Source organism: Pseudoliparis swirei, chromosome 13 (assembly GCF_029220125.1).
Source record: "Pseudoliparis swirei isolate HS2019 ecotype Mariana Trench chromosome 13, NWPU_hadal_v1, whole genome shotgun sequence".
Taxonomy (NCBI): Eukaryota; Metazoa; Chordata; class Actinopteri; order Perciformes; family Liparidae; genus Pseudoliparis; species Pseudoliparis swirei.
In genome coordinates this window covers 704,451-728,409 of record NC_079400.1, presented here as the reverse complement: position 1 = coordinate 728,409, position 23,959 = coordinate 704,451, and the positions used below count along the sequence as shown (strand labels likewise).

At 46.0% G+C, this 23,959-nt stretch overlaps 1 protein-coding gene across 5 annotated transcripts; it reads left to right on the top strand.

Annotated features, from left to right (window-relative positions):
• Positions 1-1,714: 1,714 nt before the first annotated feature.
• On the top strand, positions 1,715-23,246 carry wdr90 (WD repeat domain 90). 5 transcript variants are annotated; one of them, XM_056429515.1, is made up of 43 exons: positions 1,715-1,975; positions 2,101-2,192; positions 2,654-2,830; positions 4,473-4,611; positions 4,723-4,893; positions 5,418-5,544; positions 5,855-5,922; positions 6,437-6,549; positions 6,631-6,861; positions 6,976-7,038; positions 7,133-7,198; positions 7,548-7,658; positions 8,457-8,602; positions 8,730-8,787; positions 9,033-9,151; positions 9,826-9,987; positions 10,101-10,231; positions 10,318-10,434; positions 10,647-10,882; positions 11,355-11,491; positions 11,738-11,868; positions 11,981-12,111; positions 12,322-12,483; positions 12,692-12,820; positions 13,528-13,661; positions 13,747-13,787; positions 13,901-14,014; positions 14,690-14,842; positions 14,935-15,017; positions 15,094-15,196; positions 15,441-15,562; positions 15,742-15,898; positions 16,036-16,226; positions 16,401-16,569; positions 16,797-16,920; positions 17,380-17,551; positions 19,102-19,224; positions 20,036-20,204; positions 20,507-20,637; positions 21,535-21,678; positions 22,284-22,400; positions 22,536-22,620; positions 22,706-23,246. In XM_056429515.1, exons 1-43 carry the CDS (start codon positions 1,963-1,965, stop codon positions 22,861-22,863), a joined length of 5,520 nt encoding a protein of 1,839 aa, XP_056285490.1. In that variant the 5' UTR covers positions 1,715-1,962; the 3' UTR covers positions 22,864-23,246. The 5 variants fall into 5 exon arrangements, with proteins under 5 accessions (XP_056285490.1, XP_056285491.1, XP_056285489.1 ...); XM_056429516.1 differs by having other exon boundaries at positions 7,130-7,198; positions 13,904-14,014; XM_056429514.1 differs by having other exon boundaries at positions 7,130-7,198.
• The last annotated feature ends 713 nt before the right edge of the window (positions 23,247-23,959 follow it).

Here is a 23,959-nt window from a genome sequence, read left to right as displayed (position 1 = left end):
TAGTGTTTTCCAGGTTGGATGTGAAAGACTAAGAACAAGGCTTTCAAAGTGTGTGTAGAATTGGGGTGTAGTTTAGGGTTAGGTTTAATTAAGGTTTAGGATTAGTAGGCTCGATTCAAGATGGTTGCTACTCCACCCCCCTCGATTGCCGTGCCTCGAGGAATGTCGAGTATTAATGACTTGGAGGAATATATGAGGGAGACATTCTTTCATGGCTCAGCCAGGTTTCAGTTAGGCTCAACATAAATCAATGTGATTACCCAGCATAAATCAATGTGGTTCTGATATTAAATCATTTAGTAACACAGCTTTAGATGACAGAGATCGAATATTTAGGAGACCACATTTAATAGACCTATTTTGTTGCACTGCTGAAATAATGGTGTTAACTTGTATAAGGTTATTGTGTACGACTCCTCTTCTGCTTACTTTTGATTTATTTAATTGAAGTGGCCGTGGGACAGACACAGCCTATTTTGTTGCACTGCTGAAATAATGGTGTTAACTTGTATAAGGTTATTGTGTACGACTCCTCTTCTGCTTACTTTTGATTTATTTAATTGAAGTGGCCGTGGGACACACACAATCAATCCTGTCCTGGGATGCATAGGTTCAGAGACCTGATGTTGAAAAGTGTGCACCACCTACCACACGTGTCCGTCTGACACACTAAAACAGACAGATGGATAGAGACACATTTATTCATGGTAGTGGGAGTGTAAATAACGATTGTGTATGTGCACTTATTTTCATATTGATTTAGATTTATAAATCACGTGTTCGACTTTGTCGTACAAATGCAGTGTTCATATGCATACGAGTCCAGGAGATGCATTTTTCTCCCCCTATAATCATGTGGAAGATTCAACCAGCATTCAAGACCAAAGATATTTATTCTAGATTTGTCATTTTACATTCTCACTATATTTCAGTTGTCATCATTGGATGCATACACAATCCTAAGTTTGTATTCAGTCTATAAGTCCACAACATACCAAATATATTGAAACTGTGAAGACATTCTTTGTTATAAGAGACACTTGATCTGCCTCATGGATGGTGGAGGTCTGGATGGTGGAATATGCCGACTACCAACTCTTCATCCACTCTGTCATCTTCATTGTGTTGTTCCTGTGTTTTAATTAGTGTGTAATGATTCCTTCTGGTCACATGACATCTATTACACCTGTCCATCCTGGAGAGGGATCCTCCTCTGTTCTCTCCTCAAGGGGTCTGACCTTTTACCCTGAAGGGTTGTTTGGGAGTTGTTCCTGATCCCATGTGAGGTCAAAGGTCAAAGGTCAGGGATGTCTATGTGTACAGATTGTAAAGCACTCGGAGGGGAATTAGTAATTTGTGAGAATGGGCTCTGATATATCATATCTTATCATATCATATTATATCATATATCATAACAGATCATATCTTATCATATCATATTATATCATATCATATCAGATCATATCTTATCATATTATATTATATCATATCATATGTCTTATATCATATTATATTATATCAGATCATATTATATCATATATCATATCTTATCAGATCATATTATCATATATCATATCGTCCAAAATGCCTTAGTTTCTCTTTCTCTTCCTGTTTGCTCCGACTGAGAACTACATTACCCAGAAGCGCCAGGGAACGCAATGACGTCATACGCGTCGTCCTGTGCTTGGTAACGGCGGATGCTGGAGCGGGAAGACATGGCGTTACCTGCTGCTCGAAGTTAAATCCCGACTTGTTCTCTCCTCGGTGAAGTTACCCTTGAGAACCGGAACCAGCCCGGACGTGAAGCACGTGCGTTCTCGGTCTGCTCGACCGGAACCGGAGAAGAAGCGTTTCCGGTCCGTTAGCCGCTTCTTTAGCTGAAAGCTCACCTGCTGGAGGTAACGAGTCGGAGCGAGCTGAGCCAGCAGCAGGTGGCTCCCCCGACCCACACCCGCGGTACCGATGGCCTCGACAGGTAAACACACAACTGTAAAGTCGCTACGTGCAGTGACGTCACAGTATTCAGACTTCAAGCCATCGCCTGTAACGAAAGTTCACGCCAGTGTGAGTGACTGTTACTTTACTGTTGTGACGTCACAGGTTGGCAGCATCCTTACGTCAACATATTCAAACACGTCAAAGTGGAAGACTGGAAGATGTCTGCAAAAGAGGGGGACGTGTCATCACACACGGTAACCATGGCGACCCACTGTCCTCCTCGTGATGTGTTACTTTACCCACGAACCTTATGTTGCATGTCAAACTGCTGGAGGCTAGAAAGCGTCTGCTCAGTGTGGAGAGGCGTCCACGTAAAGCCCTGAAACATAATCCTCTCATCTGGTGGAGGGTGATGGTGAAGTTTGGAGTATCAACAGGTTTCAGACCAAAGTTGGTTTGACTATATCTGGATTAAAACACAGATTAGCACTTCAGTGGCTCTTAAATGTCTCTTACTTATTTACTTGTGGTACTTTTGTAGTTTGACTTTCTTGAAGAAATGTTACTTTCTGTATTCTTGTTGTTCTGAGTTTGTACTCTTGGTTGATTCACTTATTGTAAGTCTCTCTGGATAAAAGCGTCTGCTACATGTGATGTGATGTAATGTAATGTAATGTAATGTAATAATTTATGTCCACTTCTGCTGAAACCCCAGGACAAGAGTCTGAAGTGCTCCGTGTTCAGGATCAGGGGTCCTGTTCCTGCCAGCAGCTTCATCCTGGTGCCCAGGAGCAGCCGCCGGTCTCTGGGGCTGGCAGGACGCTACTTCTACCTGCTCTTCAGGCCGGCTCCGGGCAGGTCCTTCGTGGTCCACCTGGATGTTTCTGTGAAGGTATCCGACCGGACCGAGTGTCCTGAGCATGTGGACGTGTGATGAAATCAAGTGTGTTGATATACCTACGCTGTCCCAACAGGACTGGGATTGTTTTGATTTATTCAGGGGACTAATCCACATGTTCTGCTTTTTTATTATTATCATTTTGTTTCTATTGTGGGAGATCTGAACCGTAGATGATGCCATCTTAGAACAATTCAAAAGAAAACCCCAGAAGCTTACCGGTACTTTGCTGTGAACTATTCAACCCGTATTTCCTATAAATGTATGCATGTGAAGATGATCGGTGTGGACGCGTCCACCATCTCCTGGATCACTGACTACCTCACAGGCAGACCACAGCTTGTCAGAATGGGCCGTGTGCTGAACGGGGGTCAGTGATGCTGGAGCCCCACAGGGAACTGTTCTGTCTGCCTTCCTCTTCACCCTGTACACCAGTGACTTCCAGTACAACACGGAGCCATGCCATCTGCAGAAGTACTCTGATGATTCTGCAGTGGTCGGGTGTATTAGGGATGGACGGGAGGAGGAGTACAGGGCAGTGGTGAGTGACTTTGTAAAGTGGGCCGATGAGAACCACCTGCGGCTGAACGTGGCCAAGACCAGAGAGATGGTGGTGGACTTCAGGAGGAAGAGCTCCTCCCCCTCTGAGTGTCCTGGGAGTGGACGTGGACATGGTGGAGGAGGACCAGTACCTGGTGGAGGAGGACCAGTACCTGGTGGAGGAGGACCAGTACCTGGGCGTCTCCATCGACAGCCGACTGAACTGGAAGGCCAACATCAACGCTGTGTACAAGAAGGGAGGAGTCGACTCTTTTTCCTGAGGAAGCTTCGATCCTTCAACGTGTGCAGCAAGATGCTGGAGTTATTCTACCAGTCGGTTGTGGCCAGTGTGCTGCACTTTGCCATTGTCTGCTGGGGGAGCAGCATCGAGCCGGTGACACCAGCCGTCTTAACAAACTGGTTAGGAAGGCTGGCTCCATCATCGGCTGCCAGCTGGAGCACCTGGAACAGGTGGTGGAGAGGAGGACGTTGAAGAAACTTGTGTCCATATTGGACAACCCGGACCACCCGGACCACCCGGACCACCCTCTCCACCACCTCCTACAGGGACAGAGGAGTACTTTCTCCAGACGTCTCCTCACGCTGCCACAAGGACAGATACAGGAGAACATAACTGCCGGCGGCTATGAGGCTCTACAACAGATCACCTCTTGCCAGATCATAGTGCAATAACTACAACAATAACTGAATACTTACACTATGTTGATCTGCACTTCACACATCTCATTTGTTTGCACTACACACATACACACACATTTCATTTCATTTGCTCTGCACTCATACACACACTTTGCTTTTTGCACTCTGTCTATATTTAATATTTTTTGTATTTGATCTGTCAGTGTTGTATATTTATTTACATATATATTTAGCTTTGTATTTTACTTTTATTTTACTTGTATACTTCTATATCTTTCATCCCTGTTTCTTATATTTTGTGTTTTGTTTTTATTCTTGTGTGTTGCTGCTACTGTCACGACAAATTTCCCCTTGGGGATTAATAAAGTATATATCTATCTATCATGATTGAAATTCATAAAAAGAAGGAATACTTCCTCCTCTCTGTGATGTGCAGGAGGGCCAGGTGGTCCGCATCTCTTTCTCCAACATGTTCAAAGAGTTCAAGTCCACCGCGACCTCGCTGCAGTTTCCTTTCCTGTGCGGAGCTGCCAAGGACTCCGTCTATGAAAGCACGGCCAAGTCTGCAAGACACGGTAGAGACATGCAACTCTACTTCTGTAGAGATGAGCTCCCCGATGCATTTGGTTTGATTAGATACTCTTCCATGCCTTGGTAGTAGCCGTATTTATGTCAATGCGTTGTAGGTTTGGTGGGTCCGGCCCCCCCTTCAGTGCGTTGGACCTGCTTGATGCTGGATCTGCAGCACACGCTCTCCTTCTACCTCAACAGCTGCTACACTCAAGTAAAGAGCATTAAACTCTGCGCCAATATGGCCGTGAAGAACATGTTCACCAGCGACCTGCTGCTGGATCCAGGTGAGGAATTGTGTGCCACACTCTTGACAAAGCCTCACATAATTACATAATAAATCACTGCATGATTACATTAGATACATCCACATATCATCAAACGTACCTAAACACACAGCAGCTGCGTTTCGAGATGTTAGGTAGACAACAACTTTAGAATATGTAGAATTTGTTTCTGTGCATATCACTGGTGATCTACGAGTTTGAGAAAAGGTCAGGTGCATAATAAGAATAATGCCAAGTGATCTTTTTTAAATGTCACTTAGATGGAAATATATTGCCAACTGTGTTTTTAGGTAAAAATAAGTCTCATTATTGAAGTATTAAAGATCCCTGTCATTCTTAAACCCATTGATATTCAAACCACTAAATTCCAAAATAGTTTATCTCTTAGTACAAAATAAATCCTTTTTTTAGAGGAACCATATTTGGTATCAGACTGCATCCTCAGATGTTGAGTCTATAATGTCCTCTTCTTACATGACGTCTCTTACTTTGCTGCTCTCCCCGTGTAATTGTCTCTTCAACAGGAATCTCCTTCAGTGAAGCCAAGGCGAGGGGGCTGGCCTGTTCTCGGGGAACCGGCCCGATGCCCAGAGACATGTCCTACCCCGTTCCCAAGGGGGGCTCCTGGCATGACCTCTATGACTATATCAGGTAACCTCACTCAGAGTACCATGCACATCACGAAAACAGAACTAAACGCTCAATCTGCCCTGTGCTACTTTGAGTCATTTCTGGGACCAAATCGCTTGATAGTCATTTGTTGTTTTTATCCCCATTTGGGTAACTAATAAACTTAATACACTTTAAGTCACAGCATTGATAATTTCATCAATTCACCTTTAAGAGAGATTGAAAAAGGATTTGTCCATATTACAGAGACACTGTCATTGTGTACGACAAGCAGAGTCACTTGTTCTATAGATGTTCTGTTGTGACTTGACCCTCATCTTCTCTGAGACAGGTTTCCCTCCGAGGGAACCAAGTTACCGTTTGACTCCATTCAAAAAGGAAACCTGGAGCCCGAGGCCAGTAAGTCATGAAATGACACACTGCTTATAATCCTCATCATACAGCATGTTCAGCTTTCACTGCCCTTGCATGCCATACTCGTTGGGTTTGACTTGTTCCACATTCTTCAACAAAAAATTCTAATACATATTTTTGGGCTTTGCACCTCACAGAATATTTTTTTTCTTCTATCTATTACCGGATAAATTCCTTGTATGTGAATGCATAGATGGATGGATGGATAGATAGATAGATGGATGGATGGATGGAGAGATAGATAGATGGATGGATGGATGGATAGAGAGATAGATGGAGGGTGGAGAGATACATAGATAGATATGTGTACAGATTGTAAAGCACTCTGAGACAAATTTCTAATTTGTGAAAATGGGCTCTACAAATAAACTGAATTGAATAGATACATAGATACTTTATTCATTTTGTTCACTTTGCATACAATCAGAGCTGTTGGGACAAACAGACGTTTCTCTCTCAGGAATGTACATGACAGCCTTCATATTCCTTTCTCTCTCAGAATGTTCCTCGGACCAAAGCAGCCATATTAGAGAAGCATCTCGCTGTGTAAACCTCAGCAAACCTTTCCAGGACCCTGTGTCTCTCATCCAGCAGATCACTGCTCCACAAACAGTAAGACTTCCTTTCTCTTTGATTCACGATCAGCTGGAATTTTGTCTGTGAAAAGTCAGTTTTCTCCTTCTGTCTCCGCAGCGCCTGAGGAATCAAACCCCCGCGGTGACCGACAGGCCGGAGCTGGGCGTAGTTTCCACTCAACAGAATGATGCCTGGCTCCTCCATAGCGATGACCAGCAGGACTCAACTTGCTCCAGTTCACAGAAGGTCACATCCCGGTGTCTCGGGGCGGCCGCTGACGGGGGAGTTCATGTGCATGTCCATCCTGAGGACGGCTCCAGCCAACACGGGGATGAAAGTGAAGAACAGGTGAAGCTTCTTATGGATTGAGATTCAAAACGGTGCAGTTCCTTGACTGTAGTATTATTTGTGTACAATTGTGAGGCAGCATTGGAAACCCTATTGATCTCGTTATATTCTCAGTTTGTTTGCACTGCAGCTCCACATCCCGTCCATCTCCCGTTGTCCAAAGGACCCAGACAGGAGGTGATGAGGACAGCAGAGTGCAATGAGACCAGCTGCTGCACAGCATTTGTTTGAGAACTCATTGCAATTATTGTTCTCCTCTCCTTGTTAGAAGCTGCTTCCAGACCCGATTCTCAGGCTCAATCGAATCATCGGCTTCGGAGGAGCCACGACCAAATGTGTATGTTCATGCGGAGTCAGATGATTATCAGGCTGGCTTCACAGACTTTGTGATTTTGAGGGTCACAAATATATTGCATTTAAATGAAAGACTATTAGAGGTCTAAGAGCTGTACTTTATTACATTATTACATTACATGTCATTTAGCAGACGCTTTTAACCAAAGCGACAATAAGTGAATCAACCAACAGTAAAAACTCTAATACAAAACAAGAATACAGAAAGTAACATTTCTTCAAGAAAGTCGAACTACAAAAGTACCATAAGTATTAAGTAAGAGCCACTGAAGTGCTAATCTGTGTTTTAATCCAGATATAGTCTAAAGACGTGTTTTACTTTATCGCTCTAGGCCCTGTGGAGCAGATCCGGTGACGCGGTGGTGTACCCGTGTCATGCAATTATCGTCTCTTTGCAAATATCGTCCAACCAGCAGAGGTTCTTCATCGGCCACACGGACAAGGTAAGTGAGCCGTGATGTGAACCTCCGTAGTGCAATGTCTTCAAATGTGTTGGCTGGCAGTGATTCTGGAAGCATCCGAGTGAATGTAGAAGATGCTGAAGTGGGGCTGTTATTGCGCAACAACACCGACTGCAGAGGCCGCCCTCGGCTTAGTGAGTCGACAGGCGCAGAGCTGTTCTTGACCGATGATTCTAGCGCCGTCTCAAGGGCTTTTGAGCAGCTGCATAGAAGAAGTCTCACTTCTGTCCCAGATGTGAAGGTTTGCTGGACCTGGTAGGACATGGGAGACCGCATGGACTGAGAACCCAAGGAGACGGAAGTCTGCGTGCCAAATGTGCCGTGCTCCTGACCTGCTGGCTCCTGCCTCCTCCAGGAAAGCTTCCACTCAGTCCTGATGTGGCTTCTAGTTTTCCCTGGACGTTGTGGTCCCTGGTCCCGGGGGAAGAAGCCTATGCCGGCCTGTTCTAGGCTCAGCCGTGACTCCGCTGTCTAAAGGGCTTTTTCTGCTCTCCATTTCCTGCCTGTTTGAACCTGGATTGCGTAAAAATGCCTTTTCTGGATCTCTGTAATGGAAAGCGTGCCACTGACGTCGAGCTGCAGAGTGTTGCTGGTGCCACACAGAGCAGCACTGCTCAGGCTGCAGGGGAGACAGAGACATCTTCTCAAGGAGCTGCTGGCCTTCATCTCTGGGGACTCAACTCTAATGATAGGCACTGCATCAACCAGCAGCGGGGAGCAAGTATTTTCTTCTGCGTTCAAAACAAAACATTTAGCATCTTCTGTCTGTGTGTCCTCTAGGTTTCTGCACTGACTTTCAATGGCAACACAACACTGCTGGCCTCGGCTCAAACTGGCAAGCACAGCGTCGTTCGAGTGTGGGACTACCACAAAGGGAACTGTGTGGCCATGTTTAGGGTTCATGCTCATTCATTATCCTCTCTTAGGTAACCAACTATATATGCACATGCACACTCAGCCCTCTCAAGATAACAGAGTATACACATCTTCTATGAGCTGACATTGATCACTGCTCATTCACACACATCTTGTTTCCTCTCGTTCCGTTGGAAGCTTCTCCTCCGGCGGCGGTATCCTCTGTGGCGTGGGGAAAGACTCTCACAGTAAAACGGCAAGTGACACCAATGATCATTTTCCCACATGAAAATTCAATGGCTTTTCTTCTCATTTCTTTTCTAATTTCTGAATAAAGATAATCAGCACAAGCTGCTCTGTAGCGAGAGCCGTGGGTATTATAAGAGCCAGATGAAAAAGTGCTAAGGATCCCATTGCATCATTACTGAGGCGGATATCATTTTAGATGGCATGCTCTACATGAGTTCCCCTGGTTTGTCGTGCTTATTCCATCTTTCATAGATGGTGGTCGTGTGGAACACTTCTAACGTCAGTAAAGGTGGAGAGGTGACCATTTTAGCCAAAGCACACACGGATGTGGACATCCTCACCATGAAGGTTGCCGCCTTTGATGATACAAGGTACCCTCACTTCTCTCATCATAATAATAGCTTGGATTTATATAGCGCCTTTCATGAAACCCAAGGACGCTTAACAAAGACATAAATAAACACAACACCTGTAACAGAAGCTGTGGGCCTTGGTGCAGAGCTGGGCTTTGAGGAGTCTTGTGAAGGTGTCCAGAGATGCTCTGTGGGGGAGAGTTCCAAAGGGTGGGGGCTGTCACACTGAAGGCTCTGTCCCCAAAAGGTCTCATTGTTGTGTGAGGGATGGAGAGCTGACCCGTGCCTGAGGATCGACGGTTCCGGGGCTGTGTGTCAGGGTGGAGGAGGTTAGATAAATACTGAGGAGCGAGGGCACTGAGGGATTTGTAGGTGAGGAGGAGGATTGTGTAGGTGATGCAGGACTTGACCGGGAGCCAGTGGACGGGGATGAGGGTGGGAGGGATGTGTTGTATTTGATTGTTTTATCTACCTAAGAGTCCATAGATTTGCTGCAAATATTGGATTGGCATTTATTTCACACGTAATCCTGATGGAATTGGGAGTTCTGCAAAGTGGGTCCTCTTACTTCTGGTTCCCAGGCCTTCAGGGAGCGAGTGGGAGACGTGGAAAGGTTCTCGCTTCAGGAGCAGCAATGGAAACGGCCTTCTGCCGACTCCTGATCTCTTCATCTGTGAGTGTGCTGGTTTCAGGATGGTGTCATGTGGTCGTGACAATATTCGCCTGTGGCGAGTGAGGAAGGGGACGCTGCGCTCCTGCCCAGTCAACCTGGGTGATTACCACTCGCTGGACTTCACTGATGTGGCCTTTGAGGAGGGAAATTCCTCCAACCAACATCTTGATGAGCGAACACTGTGAGTGAGGAACGCAGACATGACGGAGGCAGAAGTATGAGCCTCATCCAAAACCACTGGAAACATTATTATTAAAAGATGAATACTTTCCTTTTGTGATTGTCTTCCCATAGATATGCCAGCAGTCGCAGTGGCTTTATCTTTGAGATCGACTACAGCAGAGTTGCTATTAGAAATGTCAGGAGGCTGTTGCCTGCACAGCAGCAGCATGCGCACCGCAGGGAGAAAACGACTTTCAACACAGGTGTGTTATTTAGGAGGTTAAAGCAGGAGTAGAGGGGCGACACCTTTCTCAGAATGAGTGGGTCATTGTGTGTGTGTGTGTCCCAGGTCCAGGCATTGCCATCAACAGCATCAGTGTGTCCTCCTCATTCTGCTGCACGGGCTCTGAAGATGGCTTCCTGCGTCTCTGGCCCCTTGATTTCTCGAGCATCTTCCTGGAGGCTGGTAGGCTCCCGGAGGCAGACCGTCCAGCTGTAGCAGCAGACACATGTTGTGCAGCCCAGGCAATTAGTATTTGCAATTTTAGAAAAGAGAACATCAGACAGACCTGTCGTCTGTGTTTTGCTCTTTGCTTCACATTGTGTCCCGTATTTAAATCCTGAATACGAGATGTGTCCGTGCTCCATCCTCACAGACGATGACTCATTGTGTTCTAGAGCACGAGGGCCCCGTGAGCCTGGCGTCCGTCTCCTCGGACGGCCTTCGGGTCCTGGCGGCCACCTCCACCGGTACCCTGGGCTTCCTGGACGTGAGCAGCCGTGGTTACGACACGCTGATGAGGTCCCACACGGACACGGTGCTCGGCTTCAGCGTTGATGGAGTCCATCGGCATCTCACCACCGCCTCGGCCGATGGCACGCTGCGCATTTGGAATATGGATTCCCTGCATCAGGTCAATCAATCAATACCACATTCATGTGTTTTCAGCAACTTTCATTCAACTCTTTATTATCAGATTCTACTCTTGGACTATTTTGTTAATGCATATTCTCCATGTGTTTCAATGTGTTGAACCGGACTAAGAGTGGAAGCGATGACCTGTCAGGTGTTTCATGCTCTCGGAAAAAGGGAAATGTGTAAAGTTGTCTGCATTTGTTGGCATCCCCCCCCCCCCCCCCCCCCCAACTCCCTGTTTTGATGAATTTTAATGACGTCATTATTTTTACCATACAGTCCCGACTTCCTGGGGGCAAAGCCCAAAACAAATCATTGGGAGTAACATTTAATTGACCAAATCCAAAGTATTTCTATCGATTTAAAGATGCTCCACTAATGAGTACTGAGTATATCTTTCCTCTAAAGTTACTGACTCCCTCTGTTACCATTGGCTGCTTTACTCTCTAACTGTTGTCTCCTGTGCTCAGCTGTATGACTTTGTGGCGGAGGACAGCCCTTGTTCCGTGGCCTTCCATCCCAGCGAGCAGCTCTTCTCCTGTGGCTTCAGCTCCGGCGTCGTCAGAGTCTTTGACATCTCCAGTGCCAAGGTGCTGGCTGAACACAGGTACGTCTCCATGTCAGTGGAGGCTCCTGCTCCACCTGTGACTACAGTTCTTAAGTTTGGATTCCAAACGCTTGCTCGGGGACAATTAGAATATGCTATTGTATGATTTACACGGTCCGAAACGCACTATAAGGTGACTGGAATAGTGAACTTAGGCACTGATGGTAACGACTACATGTGTGCGCTGGTTTCTGTTTGTTTATATTTGCCTGAACATGTATATCTATATGTATTTATATATTATAGGCAGCACAGAGGCGACGTGGTGGGTCTTGCCTTCTCTCCGGATGGGGAGTTCATGTACAGTGCGGACTCTCAGGGCTCGTTGGCACTTTACAACGCTTCTGAGGACGACCACGATGTGATCAGAGTTGTGTGTATGTACCCACACACACAAGCTATTGCACAAGCGCCCCTAAACTTCAGTAAGTAGAATGTTGCAGCCACGTTTACCACCAGTGTTGTTTGACTCCCTCCGTCCCCTTCTAGGCAACGTGTTGGCCCGAGGCACCGAGCGCGCTCCAGACGCTCTCGCGGTCAGCAGTGACAGCCGCTGTCTGGCTTTCATCGGCCCCTCGGAGTTCATCGTCACCATCGCGGACGCGCAGTCTCTGGACGAGGTATCTCGCACACTGCCGGTACCATGCTGTTGGTCATAGTAAATGGATTTCATGTCACAGTTATGAAGGAGAGGTGAGGCAGCATCCCCCATTCCCCAACATAGAACACCATGCAGCCGATGTACCCGAGATGGCCAACGGTTCCTATTAAAACGTTCTTATTCATATGATTAATATGTGTCCACGTTGAGCTGCTCCTTCTGTGTCTAGTTGCTCCGTGTGGATGTGAGTATCTTGGATGTACAAAGCCCCCGCCTTGATTCTGCACTGAGGGTGTGCTTCTCCCCGGCCTCCACTGAGCACCTGTTGGTCGCCACATCGGCCAACAAGATCCTCTGGGTCAGCACCAAGACGGGCCGTCTGCTCCGAGAGGTAAAACTGCTGAGCTGTTCATCAGCTCCTTGAGAACTACAGGACCTGTTGAGGGTCCATGGTTCAGCATTTACTTGAAACGTAACATTTTTGGGGTAAAATGTCTCTGTACACTAAAAGCTTGTACTTTTGTTTTTGTCCAGCCCTCCTGGACACATTCATTGTTCTCTTTTTTTTATCATATTGTGTATTCTTGTCTTCGTGACAGGTGTGTGATGTGCACAGACACCAGTGCTCGTCCCTGGCTGTGAGCGAGGACTGTCGCTTCCTGCTGACAGCGGGACACCATGCTGTGAAAGTGTGGGACTACAGCATGGAGCTCAATACCAGCTCACAGGTAGAAAACAATTAAGGATGTTTTAATCTTTTAGAATGAGTTTTATTAACTTGCATGTGAAATACTACTTTCTGATTTATATTTGATAGTATATGACAAATAAGCAACTAGTTGTTAATCTGAATTTACTAATTTCAACCTGTCAGTTGGAGCATACACATTTACAATTTAAACATCCTTTAAAAAACAAACAAAGGCAGTAATTAACAAAAGATTCTCATTCACGATTAATCTGTAGATTATTTTCCTGTTTAATTCATTAATTGTTTGTCTATAAAATATGCAAGAGATGATATATATATATATAATTTTTTTTTCTCCAGAGGTGCAATTTGAGACGTTGACATGTCGTCCAAAACGCATTATAAGTATTAAAATATTTAATTCACTTAAATATTAAATATTATATTATTAAATATTAATTCACATAAATATTCACATATGAGAAGCAAAAAGTTTCTTTAGTAAAACGCCGAAACGTTACGGTGGAACGAGAACATCTTGAAGTGTATTCTGTGATTACGCCATCGGAGGTCAGATATTTTCACATTTCTGTGCAAATAATGAAGTCATGAGCTCAGTTCCCATAGTTGTAAAAGGTTGCAGCCTCACTGCCATAGAGCGTGTGTTGTCTTCATTGACGGCGACAGTAGGCGTGTGAGTTGGTTGTGCGTGTCACTCGTAACCAGAACCTGGTTCTGTGCCAGATGTTCATCGGCCACAGTCAGCCCATCCGCCAGGTGAGCTTCACCCCCGACCAGCTGGGCGTGGTCTCAGTGGGAGACGCCATCTTCCTGTGGGACTTCCTGGCGCTTCCTGTTGACTCCGTGACGGACCGGCGGTAATCATCGTGTTGCATGTTTGAATCTTTTTAATAATGTGCGTGTTACACTTTTTAAGTTTTCTTTTTTTCTCTCCTTACTCAGTTCCCCTCTACGATCACGCTACATCTCAGCTCCTAAATCAGGTAACTTAATTTAAATTAATTAATTTAATATAATAAGATAAACCTGATTTAAAATGTTCTTACTAATTAAAATAAATAATTGTTGGACTTGTGTTTCCATGTCACATTTCAAGCAGATGTTAGTGGAGTTCAGTGGTCCAATGGGATGCCTCGACAGACAGCCCCCCTCCCCTCCTCACCGCCGCCACCACTGGACATCAGCACCCTGGACCCAGTGGAACAGGAGGGTGAGTTCTCTGCTCCACTTTTTAAATTACCCAGCAGCCCCTCTTTACGACTGTGTGATGGTCACATGTGAAGCTGATGTCTGACTCAATTTTGACCAATTTCAAGTTGCATATGAAAAATATGATTTATTGACACAAATCTGCCTTGTTTTCAGAACTTAAAGTCTTGAGTTCACATCAAAGACGTTCTCTAACTAAATCTTGCTCCCTCAGCATTTCAATTGATAAGCGATTGACTCGTCCAATAGTAGTTAGATTTAGAAAGTAGAAAACATATTGACAGAATTGTACTTTTGAGCAGTGCAATTAAGAGAGATTCCATACCATGTAATAAATATTATTGCATTGTGGAAACAGACTTACCGTTTGATTTATCAATGTAATTACTATTTAACCGAAAGAGGCTTTTTCCACAGTATTTGTCGTGATTTCTCGACACTGTTCAGGCGTTCTGTTCATTGCTAAAGATGTTTACCCGAGTATTTCTTGGCCTTGTTCATTTTATTTACACACACAAGACGGCTTGTGTTTACCAACCTTTTGTGAGGTAGGTTTCAACGACCTTTTAGAAGTTGCTTAGCAACAGCAGAGTTCACGCTTAAGACGTGTATCAAGACTGTATGTGTTGCTAAACCAGAGGTTTGTGGTTTATTGTGATATTCTCCCCTCCTGCAGCTTTGGGCTCTTTGTCGATTTGCGACGACACGTCCGTCCCGACCGCCTCGGCCGCGGTCACTGGTCCTTCTGACCCGAGACCTGCCGCCTCCTTCCTCCAAGTCACAGAGATGCTCGACACGTCTCCCGTGAACAGAGGTCGTATGAATGCTGGTACGTGCCCCACTGCGTTGTCCTGCGTTGACGGGGAAGCGGCTTTCTGTTGTCCTTTTGTCTTCCATTTCTTCTTCCATTTTGTCGTTTAGTTGAGTTGACTGAGAAGAAGGCAGCACGTCCTGATTGTTACAGCCACTTCATCCCACGTTTCAAGGCCTCCCGTCTTCAGCAGGTAAAGACTGTTGACGTTATGTTCTGATGGAGTCACTGGGTGTATTGGTGTGTTAGTCTAAATGTTTCTGACCCAGGCCGCTTGGGCTGCCCGACCCGGAGGAGAGGGCATCGAGCTGAAAGCAGTCATCGGCTACAATGGAAATGGGCGTGGCAACATGGTGTGGAGCCCTGACCAAGGTTATTATAACATGATGAGCGGGAAAGTAAAACAAAAAACGAGTAGAAATATTATACCGGAGGATTTAGGCTACATCCACACTAATACAAGAATCTCTAGTATGCAAGAGAATGCATCAATCTCTGTGCACACAAGCGTTCTATCACCGTTTCAGAAATAATCTTTGATTGTTTTATTCCAAAAATACACAAATTGCTTCGTGGTTATTGTTTTGTTCTACCCAGCCATCGATTTCTGTTTTAGGTTTGTTGGCGTACTCGTGCGGCTGTGTGGTGGTGCTGGAGTACCTTCACACAGGAAGTCAGAGACACCTGCAAGGCCACAGCGAGGAGATCTCTTGTCTTGCAGTCACACATGATGCAAAGGTATTGTTCATGGACTCAACAGATGGCATGTGGGGCTGGACACAAACCGAATGAGGAAATATAGATCGGACTGGAAAGAAATCCAGGACGTTCCCATGTTCGGCGTCCTGTCGCTCCCGTGCCTTTTGGACTCGTAGATACGAAATGGAGCTGCTCTGCGTGTGTTTCTTCCTGTGTAGATGGTGGCATCAGCAGCTGGCGGCGGGAACGGGAGCCGGAGCCTCATCTGCATTTGGGACGTCCAGAATGGAACTTGTCGCAATACCATCTCCCACCACGTGGGGGCGGTGCAGAGTCTCTCTTTCTCCAGGGACGATCGCTTCTTTCTCTCTGCTGGTCAGTAAAATATAGATTAGATTAGCATTTTAACTTGGTGTTTAATGTCCGGTGACTATAGTTGATTCAAATAAAGAAAAGGTCCAGTCACGGTCCTCTGCTACGACTGACCACTGATTCTTTCCATCGCCCCATAGGAGACTTCTCTGACCCAGAGGTGGCTCTGTGGAGCAGCAGGACCTTCAAGCTGCTGTCCAGCCTGAGGGTGTCGGGACCGATTCACGCCGCGGCCTTCAGCCCCTCGGCTGCCAGCCAGCTGGCCTGTGTGGGCAGCCTCGGGGTTTATTTCTGCCTCATCCACACGCATGGCTTGGATGTCGACCTCAAGGTAAACGACCACAGAAAACCCCGCTTGTTAATTTAGGAGAGGATGTTAGTGTGGTTGACTAAACCCTCGCCCCTGATTCCCGATGTTAGCGTAAGTCTTCTCAAGTCCTTGGTCGGTCCGATCTGGTGGAGTTGTCTTTGGTCCGTGGGAATCAGCCTCTCGTTCACCCTGTAGGCCCAGGAGGTGAAGGCGCCGGTGGAGGTGGGGGATGTGGAGCTGACGGCTCTGTGCTACCACATGGACTCCGTTCTGTTCACCGCCACCAGTGGAGGACAGGTGTGCGTCTGGGACGTGAACACGCAGCGCTGCCTCATGACCTGGAGCGCTGATGAGGGGGAGATCGGTACGAATCTGGACCCTCTGTAGATCCTAACCAGCTCATTTGGCTTAATACTCTTTATACTTCTCAAAGAAAACAATATATACAACCGCATTATTCTGTCCTTTTTACTTTGATTGTGATGCCTTGTATTATACTTGGTGAAATTGCCTTTGCCAAATGTACCATTGCATGTATTCTGGTGCTGGGTTCCTACAAAGAGCTTGGATTGATCTGGTTTCTCGGTTTAGGAGTGCTGCAGTGTCGAGGGAACCGTCTTCTGACAGGCAGCAACACCCGCTGGCTGCGACTGTGGGAGGTCGACGCTTTAGAGGGTGTGACGCCTCGGGGGAAGAACCGCAATGTGGAGGACGGGTGTGTGTGTGTGTGTGTGTATTACGCTCTTCAGATTCTGTTGATCATTCCTGTTATCTGAGCAGTGGCCTCTTTGCTTTATCTCATGTGACGAATGCCTGCAGTCAGTTAGTGTCACCTGTGTTTCATTACAGTTTCTATCAGATTCGGCATAGAGGCATGAACTTTCGGTGGAACTGCATATATCTATGTTTACGCTTTACCTTCCCTTGTACTTCACCACTAGAGACCTCTTAAGACAATCTTGAGAACGATTTGTATAGCTGTTAATTTAAATGTCAGTGTACTTGATGTGGTGATTGCTACTTGCTGGCACTACAATTATGTTTTAATGTAGTTTTGTGGAGCCTTTTCATTTCTGCCAGGCCTGAGTCGTCGAGAGATGAGCCCTGGTGTATAAAAGGAGCTCATGAAGTGGTCGTGTTTCCTGAGGGGTTCATTGTTCTGTCTGCTCCTCAGGGGGACCACGGTGGTGCTGGGGCAGGAGATCATGCTGGATGGGACGACGGTCAGCGCAGCATTCGATAACACGATGGACATGGGCGTCGTTGGCACCGCGGCGGGAACCCTGTGGTACATCAACTGGTCAGACAACAGCAGCATCCGGCTGGTCAGCGGCCACAAGGCCAAGGTACCAGCGTGAGCTTTGGGAAATTTCAAATAACCATCTGCACACCCTGTGTCTCCAGCCGCAACACACAACCTGTAACTGGGAGTGTGTTGTTGAGCAGAGGGACGGTGGGTTGATGGGCCACCTGGGTGCATGCGACTCGTGGCTAGAATGGGAAAAGGCGATCGCTGTACTAATTCACTCTATTTGGAAAACTCACCTGCAGGGTTCTTACGGTCATGGAAAACCTGGAAAAGTCATGGAGTTTTTAAATGGTTATTTCCAGGCCTGGAAAAGTCCTTGAAAAAAACTGAAACTCCAAAACTTTTGGAAGTCATGGAAATGTTTTATATTCATATGTTAATTAACACCGTTTGATTAAAAGAATAATGATTTTTATATATAGTTATTCTTTTAATCAAACTATTGTCTAATTTGTGTCATCTAAGCTATATACTCATGTACTTCAGTGGCACTTAGATAGCACTTACTTATGGTACTTTTGTAGTTCGACTATGTTGAGGAAATGTTACTTCCTGTATTCTTGTTGTTCTTAGTTTGTACTCTAGGTTGAAATGCACTTATTGTAAGTCGCTTTGGATAAAAGCGTCTGCTAAATGACATGTAATGTAATAATGTAATATACACTGAGATTTCACAAATATTTGGTCATGGAAATTTGGTTTGAAGTTATGGAAAGGTCATGGAAAGGTCACGGTCCACATGTGTATGAACCCTGCTCCGTTACTGCGGCCGACACCAGCTGCTGCTGCTCGGCTCAATATTTCATGTCTTCCTCATTTTAAAGCAGTTGCTGCTTAGATTTATTTTTTTTACTGTGAAAAATCTTTTTTTAGCTCTGTGAATGGAAATGTGAATTGATTGGTCCAGACTGAAATATCTCAACAACAAACGAGATGCGTTGCCATGACATTTAGGATTAACACCCATGGTCATTCTACTCCGTTGGCCTCCAACGCCTCCGAGGCAGACCCAGAGAAAGCTGTTGGAGGACGTGCCTCTTCTCAAAGGTTTCGTTCCTCAGCAGTCAGTCACTGTCAGGCTGCTGGCATTCAGAAACAGAAGTTTAAACACTGAAGTAGAACGTTTTTTGAATATTATTGGGACTTATGAGCTGGAGAACAAAACGTGACTAAAGCGTGACCTAGTCCAGATATAATGATACCACATAAAGTAATATGTATTAATCTACTTATATATGTGTTAATACCAGAACCTTTCTAGTGACCCATCTTGTAATGGGGGTAATGAATAAGAGGGTTGAAATTAAAGAATTTCCAATTCGTTGTAGTTTGCATTAATGTGTCTGAGTTTAATTAATCACGATAACTGTTTCTGAAGCTTTCTCATTGAAGGAGCAATGATGGCTGATTGTGGCAACAGGTAAAGCTTTACAGAAAAAGAAAACTATGAACTCGGCAGGAGATTGTTGCCGCACACAAAAGGCCGGATGAGACGGATGAAGATGACCTTGTGTGTGTTCTGTGTGAAGGTCATGCCGCTCATCACGAGCTGCACTGACTCTCTGCGTGTCCTCGTGTGCCGCCCAGGTGAACGGCGTGGTGTTTAGCGCCGACGAGAGACATTTTGCCACCTGCAGCGAAGACGGCAGCGTGAGGGTGTGGTCCGCCCCGAGCAACGAGCTGGAGGTGCAGTTCCAGGTGCTCAGCCAGGTGAGGAGGACACTTCATGCTCTAACTGCATGAAGAGCAGAGACGCTGATCTGGTGAAGTGTTTGAATGAGAACACGGCAACATGCAACTACTTCAACAAATCCGTCTTTCTAGAATATTCAGCACATATTTGTAAATGTAGCCCCTCCCATCAGAGCTTTTAACCAATCAGATGGCTTGTTGGAGAACATGTCACCTGGTTTACTGCGGTTGGCTCAAGGTGACCCTGACCCGACCGCAGCCGATACCAGGGACCGTCTGTTAGACCCCAAGTCTCATCGCGAGGTGCATCGTTGTTCTGCTGCTGCTCTGAGGAGTTCCACCGAGGTCATATGACATAACCTGAAGCACCATGAAGCCCTGAGGCGTCACTTTGAGTGGTTTAGACGTGTTTCAGACGCATTCAAACCGCTCTGCAGACAGAAAGGAAACCTGATTTTTTTTAATGGACAACATACTGGAAATTAAATGGACCTAAAAAAATAATGAACTTCAGATTTGGTTTCTGGAGTTCAGTCGATCCACACTTGTCCATTGATGAACATGCAAACACCACTCCAACATTACTGGCTCTTTGTCATTTATATGTATATCAGGGATTTTAACAAATGACACAAATGTCAAATAATGTGTCCAACTTGTTTAACGTGTATGAATTAAACTAATCGCGATCTCTTAGTGTTTCCATTCCGAGCACATTTAAATGTTGTGGTGAAATGAACATGTGTATGGCATACAGCATACGCCCTGGAGATAATATTACATGTCATTTAGCATAATCCCCCCCTCTGTTTCTCCATCTGTGGGTCAGGCCTGCGGCTGCGTATGCTGGAGCCCTTCGTCCAATCAGGAGAGAGCGTGTGTCGCGGCAGGATACAGCGACGGGACCCTGAGAATCTTCCGTCTCTCCTCTTCCGAGATGGAGATGAAGCTGCAGCCCCACCAGGCGGCCGTCACTGCGCTGCAGTTCTCTGCTGCCGGTGAGGACCGCAGGAGCCTGACGACCGACGACTTCTCCTTCATCGTGAACGTGTTGCTATGGCCGCTCCACTTCGCCCAGTCTTCCTTGGCTCCGCCTACTTCTGTTTGTGATCGTTTCATGTCTTTGAACAACCTCCAGAAGAGCCGTGAGCCAACAGGTTGGAGTGGTCCAACGCTAATGGAACGATGTATAAACGCCCGGCGGCCGGGTCGAGTGGTCCGGAGAGTCGAAGACGCTCGAGTCGTCCCGTGTGTCGCAGCGAGTGACCTGTGGCGCTCATAACTCCTCTTGGCCCTGCAGGTCACGTGATCCTCTCCGCGGGGAGCAGCGGTCTGGTCGCTGTCAGCAGCCCGGTGACCGGAGCCACGATGCGCGTCATCAAGGACCACAGAGGAGCAGCGGTTACCTCCATCCAGTGTGTGAATTCACAGGTCAGCTCCCGGGTCGGATCACAGCCCGAGCGTCACGGGGCGGCACAATGGAAATAATGGCGGAGGTTAAAATAGCCGCTGAGCAATAATCGCAGTTCTTGACGACAACGTACAGCCCCGCTGAGGCCTCTGTGCAGCAGCCATCACTTCTCAAACACTCTGGACTCCGGAGGATATCCCCTTGAGATTGATTCCCCAGGAAGTTTGAATGTTCCTCTTAGATGCACTTGAAGCTTGTGTTTGTGCTGGTGAACACTAGATAACACACCGCCTGACCAGAGACATGGACCACTTACCCAATACTGCCAATGTAACTTCTTCAATGACCTGGTTTATTATTAATAATCACTTTTAATTAAAAAGAAATAGAAAATGGCAACATTCAAATGTATTTATATGAAGATGTCGTCCACATACGTACAAATGTGGATTTTGTTTTAAGTGCCATCAAAACATTTAAAAACTTCATCTTAAAAAGCCACATAAAATAAACATAAAAAGTTGGTTAATAACTTAAATATTTTTAGATATCAGGCAGAATAATAAAACAATAGCAACCTAATTTCTCTATTTCAAGGGCTCTGAATAGTTTTACGCATATTTGGTTTTGAAATTATCGTTTTCATTGAGCTTCACGTTCCACCTGGTGTAAAGTGTGCCGCTCTTGGCCTCGCCGTGTGGCCGTGATGGACTCTCTGGCTCCTCATACGATGAGTTTCCTGACATTTCCTTTCATCTGCGCTCGGCAGCGACACCAGAAGAGGTCAAGGGTCGCACGGGATGCCATTTACACACGAGGAGGAAGAGATCGCTGATATTCACTTTTTTCGTTCTTTTGACATTTGATGAAATTTTTTCCCCTCCAGTATCTGAAGCTGTTTATCTTCTCATCCTCAGCGTGAGAATGTGGGACTGGAATGCAACGAGACGTGGTTGGCTGCCAGTGCTGACAGACGCGTCAGTGTGTGGGCGGCCGATTGGTCGAAGGACAAATGCGATCTGATGGACTGGCTGACATTTCCGGCTCCGCCCTATTCCGGGGTACCTTCTGTATTTTAAGTCGTAGTAATATTGACTATAAATGTCACTCGAGTGTTGCTGTTTATCTCTTTTAAAGTCTTACAGATATTCAATCTCGCCTTTTTGTCAAGTAAAGAAATATCGGCATACATTTAACATTTTCATGTCATGTAAGTGACTTTTATCCAAAGCGACGTAGAGTCGTACACCGTAGAACATGGGGAGCAAGTGTCTTGCTCAAGGACACATCGACCAGGGCAGTGAGCGGGGATCGAACCGCCGATCCTCTGATTGAAAGACGGCGCTGCTAACCTCTGAGCCACATTTAACGATGAGGCTGAGAGTTAACCCGAAGCCTTCAGCCACATGATGCTCAGGACTGTCTTTGTTCAATCACGTGTTTCTATAACCTGATTGAATCACAGGTCACTGTGTGGTCAGGAGAACCACCGTCTGAGCTCCTAATACTTAACAGATATTCAGGCCGTTTTATTCTAAATAAAAGTGTTATTGGCACATTTCAGCATATTGTTGCAACCTGTTTAGGAAATCTGCAAACAAATAAAACTCTTTGTCCACGTCGAACCTTTGCACATGTAATATTGAATAAACCTTGTGTGCTTTAGGATGACAGCCCCCCTCCCAGCCTGGCTGCTTTCTGCCCTGCAGACCCCAGCCTGGTGGTCTACACTGGCTATGGAGTCGAGAAGGAGCTGTCCTTCTACAGCCTGACTAAAAAACAGGTACAGCAGCCCCCCTGCTTGTCTCCTCCTCCACAGTGTTGTGCTTTTCCCTGGACTTGTACAGAGCCGATGTTGCTGCCTAAATGCCCACAGATGTGTGTGTAATCTCACATAATATCTTTTTTTAAATTACAGATAGTAAAAAAGATTGCTCTGTCCGACTGGGCCACATGCTTCAGCCTCTCCTGTAAGAGTCAACTCATAGCGGTGGGATCAAAAGGTAAACTCGGGCCTTGTTTTCCATTATATTTCCGTAGTTTAGAGCATGTGTGTGAACCATTCCTCTCACTCTCATGTGTTATCAGAGCGAGTGTTGAAGCTGATCAAGTCGACCAGCGGCCGGTTCCAGGACTTCCTGCCGCACAGCGACTCCGTGCAGACGTGTCACTTCTCTCCGTCGGGCGCACTTCTGTTCACTGTCTCTTTCAATGAGATCCTGTTGTGGGAGGTGCAGGGACTCTGACGGCCGCACCGCTGTTCATCTGGGTTCATTGGGTCCTGGTTTACTTTTTTAAGTTTTTTGTAATTGTAATGTTACATGTACATTTTTGTATTCATTATATATTTTAGAGAAGTATTAATTTTGTAGAGAAGCTTTGTGTTAACTTTTAGAGTTTTATCTTTCATGTGTATGGTTTTAGGATACATTGTTGAAGACATTTGTTGTTGTGAGGCCAGTCACCTCTAATTTGAGATTTTCTAACAGTTGGTTGGAATGTGTATGAACAATTAGTTACAGATCATTGCTGTCATGTCCACTGTTTTTTAGTGGTAGATAACATCATGGTTTGTAGGCTGCTGTGGGATTGGATGGGGTTTCAATAAAAAGCAGCATGAGCAATAACAGTCTGTATGCACTTATTGTAAGTCGCTTTGGACAAAATTGTCTGCTAAAAGACATGTAATAATAATAGTTAAGGAAATGAGACCCTGACTTATTTCAAAAGTGCTCACATTTAATATCAATATAGATATCAATATAATTCATCTGAATTGGTTGCGTTAAAAGAAAAAGGTTATATTGTGGTTCGTTATTAATGGGGCACACTTTTGGGGCAGAGGTAGAAAGCAAAAAAGAACAATTACTAAATAGCTGTACTGTACATGTTTAAAGTTATCAAGTGCACACTTACAGAAACAGTCGCTGTCAATTAATATCTTGCTCCATTCAGTAATGTTTATTAAATATAAATGGCCCTGGGCGTACTATGCCGTTGAGGTAAAGCGTCATCTCTTGTGAGACTTTATGCCTCCATGAGCTTGTTTTTTGGACTTTCACTGTTACAGCGACAGCCGGAGACGCGCGTGTGCAGGGAGCGTGTTGGGCCACCAGTGGGCGTGTTGGGCCAGCAGGGAGCGTGTTCGGCCAGCAGGGGGCGTGTTCGGCCAGCAGGGAGCGTGTTCGGCCAGCAGGGAGCGTGTTCGGCCAGCAGGGCGCGTGTTCGGCCAGCAGGGCGCGTGTTCGGCCAGCAGGGCGCGTGTTCGGCCAGCAGGGCGCGTGTTCGGCCAGCAGGGAGCGTGTTCGGCCAGCAGGGCGCGTGTTCGGCCAGCAGGGCGCG